This window comes from Typha angustifolia, chromosome 2 (assembly GCF_048772165.1).
Source record: "Typha angustifolia cultivar Huaian chromosome 2, ASM4877216v1, whole genome shotgun sequence".
NCBI classification, from domain to species: Eukaryota; Viridiplantae; Streptophyta; class Magnoliopsida; order Poales; family Typhaceae; genus Typha; species Typha angustifolia.
Window position 1 is genome coordinate 5,486,776 of NC_133240.1, and position 13,054 is coordinate 5,499,829.

At 33.8% G+C, this 13,054-nt stretch overlaps 1 protein-coding gene across 4 annotated transcripts in view; it reads left to right on the forward strand.

Moving 5' to 3' along the window:
- Positions 1 to 13,054, forward strand: part of LOC140769973 (uncharacterized) — a 62,520-nt gene that overhangs the window by 20,951 nt on the left and 28,515 nt on the right. For all 4 annotated transcript variants that reach the window (XR_012105972.1, XM_073110905.1, XM_073110916.1 and 1 more), the window contains exons 16-20: positions 590 to 740; positions 830 to 928; positions 1,028 to 1,129; positions 6,861 to 6,919; positions 7,021 to 7,123. Coding sequence is in view for 3 of the 4 variants with exons in the window: in XM_073110905.1 (XP_072967006.1) it covers positions 590 to 740; positions 830 to 928; positions 1,028 to 1,129; positions 6,861 to 6,919; positions 7,021 to 7,123 (514 nt within the window). In the remaining variant the exon portion in view is untranslated. The remainder of the gene's footprint in view (positions 1 to 589; positions 741 to 829; positions 929 to 1,027; positions 1,130 to 6,860; positions 6,920 to 7,020; positions 7,124 to 13,054) is intronic.

Below are 13,054 nucleotides of genomic sequence, written 5' to 3' on the forward strand. Positions count from 1 at the left end.
TATGTGTCTTGGGAGATAAAAGAATTAGTATAACTTGTTTTCAAGCAATATGATTGTCTACAAGAAAGGCTCCTCTGCTTAAGCGTGACACAAGCATGTAGAAATTGATGTTTATAGGTAACTGAGTTTGCTACCTTTGTTGATAACAAGTATTCTTGCATATTTAATTTTTGGTATAAAAGTGAGTTTGCAACATACCTTTGAATACTTTTTACGGCCCCAACATTATGTTTCTGGATAATATTTTGTACTTCCTAACCGAAACTTTGAAGTTCAATTTTAGCATGCGGATTTTTCAGGGTGGAAGTAAAGAACCTGAAACTAGAAACCTTTTTTTCTTTCCCCTCAACCCGGTACAATCAAGTCGTATAGTTTCAGTTTATCATGAACCTTGTCTGCTATACTTTGCTCAAGATCTAGAATTAGATACTATTTGAAATACTAATAGGAGACAGTTGATACATTTTTGTTCTGTAGTATCATTATGTAAAATAAATTTAATTTGTTCAGCTGTTTGTCGGTCAGTCTTTTCTTTAATTGATATTCTTCTCCTTGAGTTCTTACAAATCATTTATCTTCAATGATTTAGGAGTTATGTCAGGGAAATTGCTAAAGCAGTTTTTATTGGGTTTGGTATTGAATGCAAAGTTTGGGAAGATTCTGCAACAATAATTGCTTCCATCAACTCTATTAATATGGTTAACCCATGTAACGGGAATACCATTTTGGTTTCTGAAAAGGTGACTTTGATATAAATTTTCTAATTTATTTGCTAAACTTTAATCCTTATTCTTTATGTTGTATCTTTATAGCTTCATTCATCTTGTAGTCTGTTGTTGAGGATTGTCTGCAAAAACATGGACCCCCCTTTGTAAATGTTCAAATTGACTTGCCAAAGTCAAGTCATCTATCAAGAGTTTCTGTAAAGGTATTTTGATGTCCTCCTTGTTCACTTTATGAAGTCTATTAGATTTTACTTTTCTATATAGTATAACATCAAAATCATGATCGCCTTTTGTGCGTTTAGGTTGTGGTCCAACCTTGTGAAGCTACCTATGAGTCAGATTTCTTCTTCGACCTTCTGCAACTTTATGACGTGTTGTCTTCTTTCCAGTTTCAACATAACAGGGTAAAAGTTACTTAAATCTTCTGAATCCTTTTCTCTCTTTTTGCAACATTTTGAAGTTGTAACAGATAATCTTTTTTTTCAGATTTCTTCCTTTTCTTATGAACTCAAGTTTTTATTGGTAATTTGGTATACTGTTATATGAAGCTATTCCCTGATGATGATATGATTATAAATTAGTAGTGACTGGAAGGTAAATGAATGGAGCATAGTTTCATGCAGCCAGTATTCCACATGTTCTGAAAGTGCATGAGATGAAGGTGAGACATTGTTTTAAAAACCTTTGTCGTGACGCCTAGGCTCCCATCTTAGATAAATTATAACTAGGCTTTGTTTAGGTCCTGCCTAGGTGACTGCCTTAGCACATCTCATATCACATTTTAATATGTAGATTGACTTTGAATTTAAATACTATTGTACATGTTGATGAATTAGTGAATTTGAATAGCTTACTATAGTTCTTAATAAGAATACATTAGTATATTGTTTAGATTGTAGATATTAATTTCGAGGATTAAATGCATTTTACCACTTTATACTTATGCTCAAAATCATTTTACTCTCCTATACTTCAAAAATTCTTATATTAGTATTTGTACTTATGACTAAAGTGAAATCTTTAGTTTTTCTATCAAATTTAATTGAACATCATAATTATTTTGGTCATTTGGTGGTATTATCTCAAAAACTTGCATATCTTGTCTAACAAGCATGATGGGGGTATTTTAGTCATTTTGGTGCTGTTTAGCTAAGTTCAACAGAAATATTAATAATCTCACTTTAATTATAAGTATATGGATTGATTTGAGACTTTTTGAAGTACAAGATGGTAAGTGATTTTAAGCATACGTACATAGTGATAAAATATATTTTAATCATTATTTTAATTTATTCTCTTAACTATTATTTCTTTTATTTGTAAATTTATTAACCGTCTTGAATTCTAGGCGCTCGCATAGTGCCTAGGTGTTACATAATCCTTTCTTCGCCTGTCTACAGTCTTTTAAAACCTTGAGGTGAGACCGTTAAATTATTTTTTTGCTTGCAAGATACATATGTATATGTAAGATGCAATAAGCCCATAACATTATTTTAAGATGATCGCTGTATGTCCAATGAAGTCGACATAGTGCACCATTAAGGTGGTGTATTTGGTAGAAAACTCACTATTGGTAGTTTGTTAGAATGGGAAGAGTTTGGTGAAAAAAGGACTTGGAAGTTGGAAGAATGAAAATCATGGATGTGATGAATGGACAATCCGCACTACTTAAAATATAGTAAAACAAGTTTGATATAAGGGTTTGTATAGTTGATTTACAAGGCAATTGTTGTCTTTTGATAAAAACTTTAGATGGATATGCATTCTGAATGATTTTTTTAACCATATATGCATGTGGATAGTATCCATCTAATCATGTGGATCAACGATGTTGCACAGCACGCCTCAGTATGCCCTATCATGCCAATGGCACATCCTTGCATACTATTGCATGCATTTATAATATTTTTAATAAATTTTTTAGGATATTTAAATATATTTTTGGGTCTTCGATATATCAATCTTTGGTTTTTGGTTTAAATATATGTATTAAAAATTTAAAACCTACATTATAATGCTTTATCTTTAGATTATTTTTGTAGATAATGTATTTTATTAAAAATAAAGCAACAATTAAATATAAATATTATTCAACACATACTTGAAGACATTCACTAAAACGAGTATTAATGATTGAACACTCCATAATGTAATTGAATACTCTATAATATAATTGAACACATAGTATTAATTGATAATAGTTTAATAATTAAAATTAAAATTTAGTTTAACGTGAAATGATGGGGAGGATCAAAGACTTCATTTGCCGGCACAAGAATAACATGAGAATATTGCATTAAATACTGTTGATATTCTTTAAAACTCATTCACTAATAGAGTGATAATATTGCTCGTTGTAACATCTCATATAGTCTTCATACAAATAGGAATTTTGTAATTTTCATGCATGGGGATGAACGACATCGACATAAGTACAAATATATGATATGATTCGGACTTCACCGATGTAGTCTCGAGCATGGATACACTTTGGACCAAAATGAGGATCTCAAATTGCATGAGCAATAGGTCTTACATGTAAAGGGTGTCTTTGTTTCTTGTTTTAATGTTTAATTCTTAAGAAAATAAGTTTTCTGTATGTCATGTTCGAACACGGGTGGAGTGCGTTCGAACGCGGTTGTGAACGCCTGCATCACGTTCGCACATCCAGAGAGTGTGAATTGTGCGTTCGAACGCGCTGTGAACGCCTGCATCGCATTCGCAAATCCAGAGAAGTGGGAAACAAGTGCGTTCGGACGCGCGTTCAAACGCCTGCATCGCATTCGCAAATCTAGAGAAGAGAGAAATACGTGCGTTCGAACGCGATCGGCGAAAATCTACTATTTAGGGTTATTTTTGAATTGTTTGGTTAGCCTCTAAAGGATGTGGATGGAAACCATAGAGTGATAATTATTAATGAATTGAGTTTTTGCTTTGCCTCCTTCGTCTTCTTCGCTCTCGTTCTCTCGATCCCCGGCGACGCCGCTTCTAACCTCCCTCGACCGGCCAATCACCCTAGTCATTTAGGGGTGACCCTCTCCTCCCCCTTCTTCTAATCTATCCAACATTTGCCCTAATCGTTCCATCAACCATAAACCTTTCACCACCACTTTTCACCGGTGCCATCCCATTAACGCTGGTCCACCACCAACCATCATCATCTAGGATCTCGTGCCTTCATCCACGGATCCTGATTAGACCCCCTGACGTTTGTCCACTAATCGGACGATATCTCGATTCGTTTGAAACTTGATTTGTTGGAAAGCTCTTTTTCGGGGCTACAACATATCAAATTTCACGTCAATCCAATGCCGACAGCTTTTGGGATCTATTTACAAAGTTCCGTGCTAGATCCAGTCCAGATTTGAGAATTGAAAGAGATTGAACCTTAGTCAAAAGGGGAGATCATATCAATATATTATAAGCATATGTAGATTGTAGATATAAAGTATAATAAGAGTGTTCTAGTTCTGATGGGTGTGATTAATATGATGATAATTATGATGAACTCATATCATCCTGTGGGTGTATCTCTTCTGTTGTTTTGTTACCTATAAATTTAAGTTTTTTTGTAGAAATAATCTCTTTGAGAAGGTTGTGTAACAGGGATGCATGTCTTATCTCCATCATCGCCGTAACCAGACTAAGTCTCGTTATTATCACCATCACCATCTCTAGTCTCATTATCATTAATTTTATCTAAGCCTTTTAAATTATAAAAATAGGAACAATTTTAGAAAAAGGGCTCCACATGGCGCAATGACTTGCACATGGCCGTGTAGGACCCACGCACTCATGACGATTGGCACTGGGGTGGGCCCTGGCCTCGTGCCAAGTGCAGTGCCATTATTGGCACGACCATTCATGATGTGGATATTGTTCTTAATGTTCTTTTTGATAAACAGGCAAAAACCCTTGTTTCATTGAGATTTTAAAAGTAGCAATCTCTCACCGAAATTAACCCACAACAAAAATATCAGATAACCTGTTACGGTTTTTGGACCTCAGCACAAACAAACTCAAAAGGTCCGAACAAACATCACTATTCTCACCTTTATTGTTCTTAATGTTCACGTGCCAATTTATTAGCTCTCTTTTGTGTGCATAACCATGGTAAGATTCCTATATTATAATAATTTCCATTTTTTATGTGGTACATTAAAGTTTTTTTTCATTAATGCAATATATAACTAAGTTATATCCCTGAACCTATTGTAAACCACTGAAAAGAACTATAATATCTGTTTGAAATTCTTGTTGGATAAGAAGTATCTGCCTATTTATCAGAAGATTCCTAGTGATGGCTTTTATTTTGTTTCACAAATATAAACAAGATATCGTTCGTTTTCATTTTTGGGTTCTTTCCTTATTTGAAGTGTCTTTTGAGACTTGATGCTTATTTGAATGGATGCTGGTCAAATTTTAAACAAATTATTAGAAACAATTAACAAAAAATATTAAGAGTTTCAAGAAAAAAATCTTGCTTGTCAAATACATATAAAATTAGCAAAATCAATTTATACAAATATTATAGAACACATCATTAGTAACAATATCAATATTTATTATTGAAATAAGCAAATTAACAACTCTAAATCGTTTAAAAAATAATGCTGGTAAACGGATGTCTGATATCTGTATCCGTATCTGAAAAATTATATTCGACCTGTATTTGAATCTGTATTCGAGTTTTTTTTTTTCAAAAATCCTAACCGTATTTGAATCCCTATCCGAATCAGATAGAAATTTTTTATCCAAATCGGGCGGGATCGGAGTTAATTCTATCTGTTTTCACCCTACCTTGATGTGTCTTGTTGGTTAGGATTTGAGCACAATTTCTAGCTGGTTATGCTATGTTTTCCAGCCATCAGTGTTGATAAAACTAGTCGAATTTTTCTATATCTTTCTCTATTTTGGGCTGTACTCTATCTGATCTCATATTGGAAGTAGCTTTGGATGAAGATGAGGTACTTGATAATAGTTTTTCTGTTGCTGGGTAGGATTTGAGCAGAATTTCTGGAGGGTTATGCTAGGTTTTAGCTATCAATCATAAAACTTTTTGATTCTTTCTAGTTTCTATAGCTTTCTGAATTCTGAGTTGTACTCTATCTGATCTCATATTTGAAGTAGGTTTAAACGAAGAAGAAGCACAAGATGAATTGATTTTTCCTACAACAATAGCAACAACCAAGACTTTAGTCCCAACTATTTTGGTTGGTAGTTTCTATTTAGGTTGCATGTGCAGGTGTAAAGAGGGCAGTATGTTTTCATTGCCAGGCAAGTTAGTACTTGAGATAATAGTTACTTCTGTAATGTAATCTTGTTATGCTAATGGTTCTGTGGCAAACTAAATTTACACAATCACAATTTGGTAATACTTTGAAATTCTGATGCTTGATGCACCTGCCTTTGCATGTGCATGCGCGGTGCTGTTTTTCATTCTGTGTTCGTATTAGCCTGCATGGGGCACACCTTTTATTTTGAGTATGGTCCTTGTTCAACTACCAGCTTTTGGATGTAAATTTAGTTATTGCACCAATCTTTACCTCTTTCTGATTTTATCAAGGCTCTTTCCTGCTATAGAGAAATCCATGAGGTTTCAGACTTGCCCATAGAAATTTATATCCATGCTCCTGTTGCTTAGTTTGCAGTATTCAGCACATCATTTTTCCTACGTGGTAACTGTCTCAAGAGCTAAATGTCAGCACATGACACTGATGATTATGTACTCAGGAAAATAATATTATGCCGTCATGTTTGGTAAGGTATTATTTAGATGGACTATGTCCAATATTCTTTTAATCTTCTTACTCTGATATTTTGTGCTCACATATGAAGCATTAGTCATTTGCAGTACGCCCTCTGTGTTGAAGATCTGGATAATCAATGCATCTTTCTTCATTTTTAGTTATTGCTGAATGAAATATAAATTGCTGTAATATGTCATTCGTAATTCTTTGGATCAGTAAGCAGATTTCCTTTTCCCCTAAAGTTTTTCTTTTTGTTGTTGTTACCATTTTGTCTTCCAAATAACATATCTGGGTGACTGGATCTTTGAACCTTCTCATACTATTATTTTTATTTATTTTAAGTGGATCCTAATAAAAAATTTATGATGTTCTGTGTACCGTACAGGTGTTGTCCTCACTCAACGGACTTGACAACTTTGAGGCTAGACTATTATCAAAAGCTGAGTATGTTTTATTTTCTAAGATATTTCCTTACAGTTCTTTTAAGCTGGTAATGTAGCAATCTCTTGTTGGAATTACATTCTTAGTTTTCTATTTCCTTGTAGGTATGTATCACAAAGCCATAGAAAGATTTGTTGGGACATCAGTCTTCACCATATTTTTACTAGACTTCCATTGCAGAATGAAGGATTAGAAGCCCTCATCATGGTATGCACAGCTAATATACAGTATTCTCCTTTTTGTCTTAATCAACTCTTTATGTACTTTTGTTGTTATTTTACTCAATGTATTGAAAGGTTGCCATAGGTTGCAGGCGGTTACCACATTGCAAAGCACCTTGCTGGAAAGCGGGTGCCAAGGCAGTTTTGTACTTTTAGTATAATAAAATTTTGAAATAATTATATATGATGTATGATATATATTAATATACTATATATAAATTTTTTAATAATGCACTACACCAAAATACCCAATAGCATGATCAAAATTCACGACTATAACAACAAATTTATAATCAAAACAAATAATATGATCAAAATTATCAAATTCACAACAAGTTCGCGTTTATAACAACAAAAAGATCTCTCTTCTAGTCTTCTTCACAATTTTAGGTGGAGCTTTATCTATTAATAAGTTATCACTCAAATCATTATCAAATTTTAGCTCAACATCATCTCTGTCCTCTATTTCCTTATTCTTCTGGATTAATTTCTCATCAGAGAAGTGGAAGAATTGCTGCTAGTAGTAGCTTGAGCATCTCGAGCACTCATCCTTGATGTTAATTACTCTTTGGCTCCTGATGCTTTTATCATCATTTCCCTAGTTAATTCTTTATTTGGGAAGACTTTTTGTTCTAGAGGATCTATCCAACCAATCCTATGCATTATTTTTTTTCTTTTTGAAGTGACATGTTCTTTCTTTTTCATTATCTTTCAATCCGTCATTCTTGCATGAAATTGCACATAAACTATTTTTTCCAATCTCATCACTTCTAATCTATTTCTCTTATTTGAATGAATCTGGAATAAAGACCAAATTAATATGACAATAAAATTCATCAATTAGAATTAACAACTTAATTGATACAATGATACATTACTTATTCAAATAAGCTCCAATTTATTTCACATTCTAAGGAGCTACATGTCAAATTAAAATCTTAATTGCCATATTTTTCATATGGGGGCATCGGCTTTATATACACTTCATCGAATGAGCTAATCAACGATGACCGTGTCATTATCGATACGGCACGTCTTTATGTGCTAGAGCGTACCACTGACATGCATTTATAATATCATAAAATAAAATTTTTAGGATATTTAGAGATGTTTTTGAGTCTTCGATTGTCTTTGGTTTTTGGTTTAAATAATATATATTAAACCTACATTATAATGTTTTATTTTTGTAAATGATCTATTTTATTAAAGATAAAACGATAGTTAAATATAAATATTATTCAACACATAATATGATTGAATATATTGATTAAAACTAATATTAATGATTGAACATTTTATAATATAATTGAATACTCTATAATATAATTAAATACATAATAATATCAATAGATAACATTAATTGATAATAGTTCAATAATTTAAACTAATATCTAATCGAACGTAGCATGACGAGGAGAATCAAATACTTTATCTGCCAGCATAAGAATAACACGAGAATATTGCACTAAATACTGTCGATAATCTTCAAAACTCATTCGCTGATAATATTGCTTGTTGTAACGTTTCATATAGTCTTCATACAAATATGAATTTTGTTATTCTTTTATAACATGATATGAATATTGAATATGCACGGGAACTAAAGTTGATTTGATGATGATTGTTGAAAATAAAATTTTTTTTGAAAAAAAGGATCCACTTGTTGTGCCCGTTGACATAGCTCTTGTGGCACCAAGTGCAATGCCACTACCGGCATGACCATCCTTGGAGCTAATAATCATAAAAATTAGAAAATAACGTAGTAACATACATAAGAGTAGAGGACATATGCTCTACTACTTATGTCAATTATTTTTGGGTTAAATTCATTATTATTATTATTTCTTGTTGATCTTGCTAGTAGTCTCCCAAAATTCCTAATAGCATCCTTATGTGCTTTCATCACCATATTTTGTAACATGGACGTGAATGGATTAATTTGAGTAAAAGTTCTCAACACAACTAAGAACACCATCTACTACCTTTAAATCACTCTCCATTTTATCATATCTCTATAGAAGTAGTATGAATTTAAGTAATATGTAGTAGCATAGAGATATATATCAAGATTTTCATTTTGTGAAGTGGTCATTTACACTGAGGAAAAGCTTGAAAGAAGTCTCATTATTATTGAATATATTCTTTTTTTCTTTCTTCACATCTTTCAACCCACTATATATTATGAATATCATTGGTCACTTTCTTTTACCATCAACAACTCAAAATAAATTCACCAAAGGAATAAACTATTTAATTGCTTATAACACTTACCTCAAAAATTGGTTATTGAGGATACTAGAATAAACTCTTTTCTCTAGCAATTTTTGACAATTCGCATGTTAAAAAAAAGTCAACATAAGCTTTGAAATTTTCTTTATTTTCCCAAAGCAATGTAAGAAAAGAAACAAAAAATATTATAATTCCAATTCTCATAAACTCTCCTTTTTGTGTGAACTGACATATCATACTTAATCTCTTGTGGTGTTCGTTCATAAATAGAGATCATGACCTGCCTCCCATGTTAATCCTTTCTTTCTTGGATATCCTCTCCAACATCAAATTTATATAGTGGGGGGCACATAATGTTCTATTTATGCGGGGATATGTTTTTTGGCAATCGTGCAATTATTAAGGTAGCGGCGCATTCTCAGTCGCAACTTAGAGAATTTTCTCTTCTCCCACTTCCTTGGTACCATCAATAATAATATCATAGATGTAATTACCTATATGTGCGTCTTTAGAGCAATTAACAAAATGTAGAAAACTAATCCCTAATTCATAACGAATACATAAATTTTGATTTATTCAATTGTTGGTCAAAATTGAGCAGCCATTTTACTTCCATGCAGCCTTATGATTATCTAAATTATCATTTGTTTTAGTCACTTGATTCTTCAAAAGTGGCTCATGCAACTCATGCATAGATATTGATTTATACTCGTATACTAATCAACTGTTTCCATCAATACATGAAGTAATTTATTTTTAACAGAATTAAAAGGGATGCCACGCTTGTAAACCTAGTGAGCTAAGTAGTTGTTTATTCTATCTCATAATTTTTTTTGGCAAGAGTTTTATTTATGTTCGTCGGTACCATCTTTCCCTACTCTCTAAATGTAGTTTCCGGATCAATAGAGATGAATTTGTCCATAAGACTTCTACTCCTTGGTCTCTTGCTTCTAACATCTCCTTGGTCTCTTGCTTCTAACATCTGGGATTTTTATATATTCTCTCCCTCAAATTATGTTTATTTCTGCACTATCTTGGTTTCTCCACCTTTTTGTTTTAATTCCCATCTAGATCTTCCTTAATAATCTTTGTTTTAAATCACCATTAGGTTTTGGATAAGGCGCAACATCAATACTAACATGAGCAATATCCATCTTGAATCTAATAATTTATCTCTTGGTGTTGTTCCAACAAAATTTTACTTTGTTGATATCATTCTTATTAATAAAGTGACTATATTTCCATTCTGTATTAGTGGAGCCAAAACATACATAAAATATTCAGATGAAATTGACCCATCATAGATACTGTTTGAGAGGAATTAATGGCCATATCTATATATGAAATTGGGCAAAAGCCGCAAAAAGAATTTGTTCACATATAAAATTCATAAGCTCAAAATAGTAGTTTATTTCTCTAGAAAAATAATAGGACTTAGTCACTACTAATTTAATTGATTTCCAACTCACTCACTATTAATTAAATTCACAATCCACAGTCACTGCTAATTTAATTAATTTCCAACTTTCTAGATTGTGATTTAATGATTTATAGATTTATAGAGAGAAGTGTACATGTGGACACATGAAGAAGCTGAGACACCCTGTGATGTGCTTATCTTTTTTTTTTTCTTTTTTTTTTTTTATGATAAAAAGAGAGCTGAGGCTGTGCCCATGAGAACTTTCTAGTTTCCATTAGAACCTATCTTCTCTTACATGCTCCCAGAGCTTTCTAGTGGCCATCATAGCTTACTCTTCAGGGGAGTCATAGCCCCCTAAAGTATCACCCAAGGTCCCTGAGTTAAAAAAAAAGTAAAATCCTACGCCTACCAAACTGGAAGAAGAAAGAAATGACATTTTGGAAGAAAGAAGAAATAGAGGAGATTGAAAGGGAAGGATTCCAACCCAGACCAAATTGTGTTAGGTCTCCTCTCGATCCAACCGACCCGAACTATGGGAGGGGCTTCACTAGGGGAAGCTGCTGGGACCGGCACAACATTGACATGATGTTGTCTACCGGGGAACTTTGCCAATGAAGCTAAAGAAATAAAACGAGGCAATACTTCTAAATACTCCATTAACTAAAATTAACTGTAGGATGTAGAAGTGAACTGACCAGAGATTTGCTTGGTGGTCTTTGTTTGCTCTAGTGACACTCTAACGACTAGATCCTATGATGGCATTTTTGGCAAGGAAGGGAGAAGAAGAAAGGGAAGAAGGCGAAGAAGATGATGGCGGCTAAGGGAGGAGTGGTTGAGGGTTTTGGGTTCTATAGAGGAGGTTCTAGGGTTATACCACAATCTTATTCCTGACAACCTTGCTGCGGTTTCGTGGTTCGATAACCACTTGGGGGGAGTGGGGGAGGAAGAAGAATAGTGGGACATAGGTATTTTTTTTAGGTCATTACAATACTGCCCTGAGAAGTGACTGATACTTCTAATACAGGGTAGGGGGAGGTCAATAGAGTGAGAGGAGTCAAAGCAATGAAGGGAGAGGAGACCAGCCGGTGGACTGTGGCATGGGGTTGGTTATTTTTTCTTTTTCGTTTTTGGTGGTGTGTTTGGAATGTAGAAGGAAGAAGAAAACCTGTTGGATAGAATTTAGCCCTGAGACATAAGTAGGTTTTCAGGTTCAGTTTTTCTCTCCTAGCTTAAGCTAAATGGATTTACATTATCAGGTCTGTTAGAGACAGATTTAAACTCACATCAGATCGGGTTGTAAAGCATATTTTTCAATATACTATTGTTATACTATGTTATTTGCAGCTTTGTTATATTCTTTTGGCAGAATAATACAATCTTTAATTACAGGTACTTGCCCATTCTTGCAAGGATTGGGCAAATAGATATTGCCTTTGTAATGCTACTAGTTACATATTGTGCCTAGGGTAACCTTTACATGTTTTCCTTGGGTGGTGTACCTATTGAGATCAATGCAGTCAATTAGGTCTCCTAGAAGTTGGTTAGCGACCTTTCATCTTGTTCTAAGATCTTCCTATTTGTGGGGCATTTGTGATTTACTAGAGTCATCAACATCTTCTTCTAGATCAACATAAACAGTTTCATTGCCTCATGATTTGGCAAGTAGAAATAGGGAAGGAAGTCACTACAAGATGACTTGATAGAATCACACTCTGTCAAGGATCATAATGAGTGCAGATAGCTTTGGAAGCAGTTAGATAGGAATACTGTACATATTTTTCTTTATTTAGAATCAGAACATAGAAAGAATCCAGATTCATGTCGGTGCACTTGTATGACCTTGAGGGAATGGAGTTTCTGAATTCAGCCAAATATGGAGAAAGAGAAGGTGCAAAAGAGAGCAACGAAAGAGAGAAAGGGAGAGGCTAGAGAGAGAGAGTAAAAAGTAGAGAGGGGCTCGCCAGAGGGGAGGGAGAGAGAGAGAGAGAGGAGAGAGAGAGAGAAAAATACTTGGGTGGGTTGTTTGAGGTCGAGGAGGTCGCTGGACGTTGAGGTTGTTTGGATTTGCGTCGAGTAGAGAGAGAGAGAGAGATTTTTCTATTTCACTGGGCTTGTGGACATCAATTATTTGATGTCCTTGGGTTGGATACATGTCGGATCCTTCTTTGATACCGACCCGATATAGATCGGGTATTGGCTCTTCCGATTGATACCACGCTGAAATCAATCACATGACTGGTTTCAATCAGCTGATACTATGACAAAATC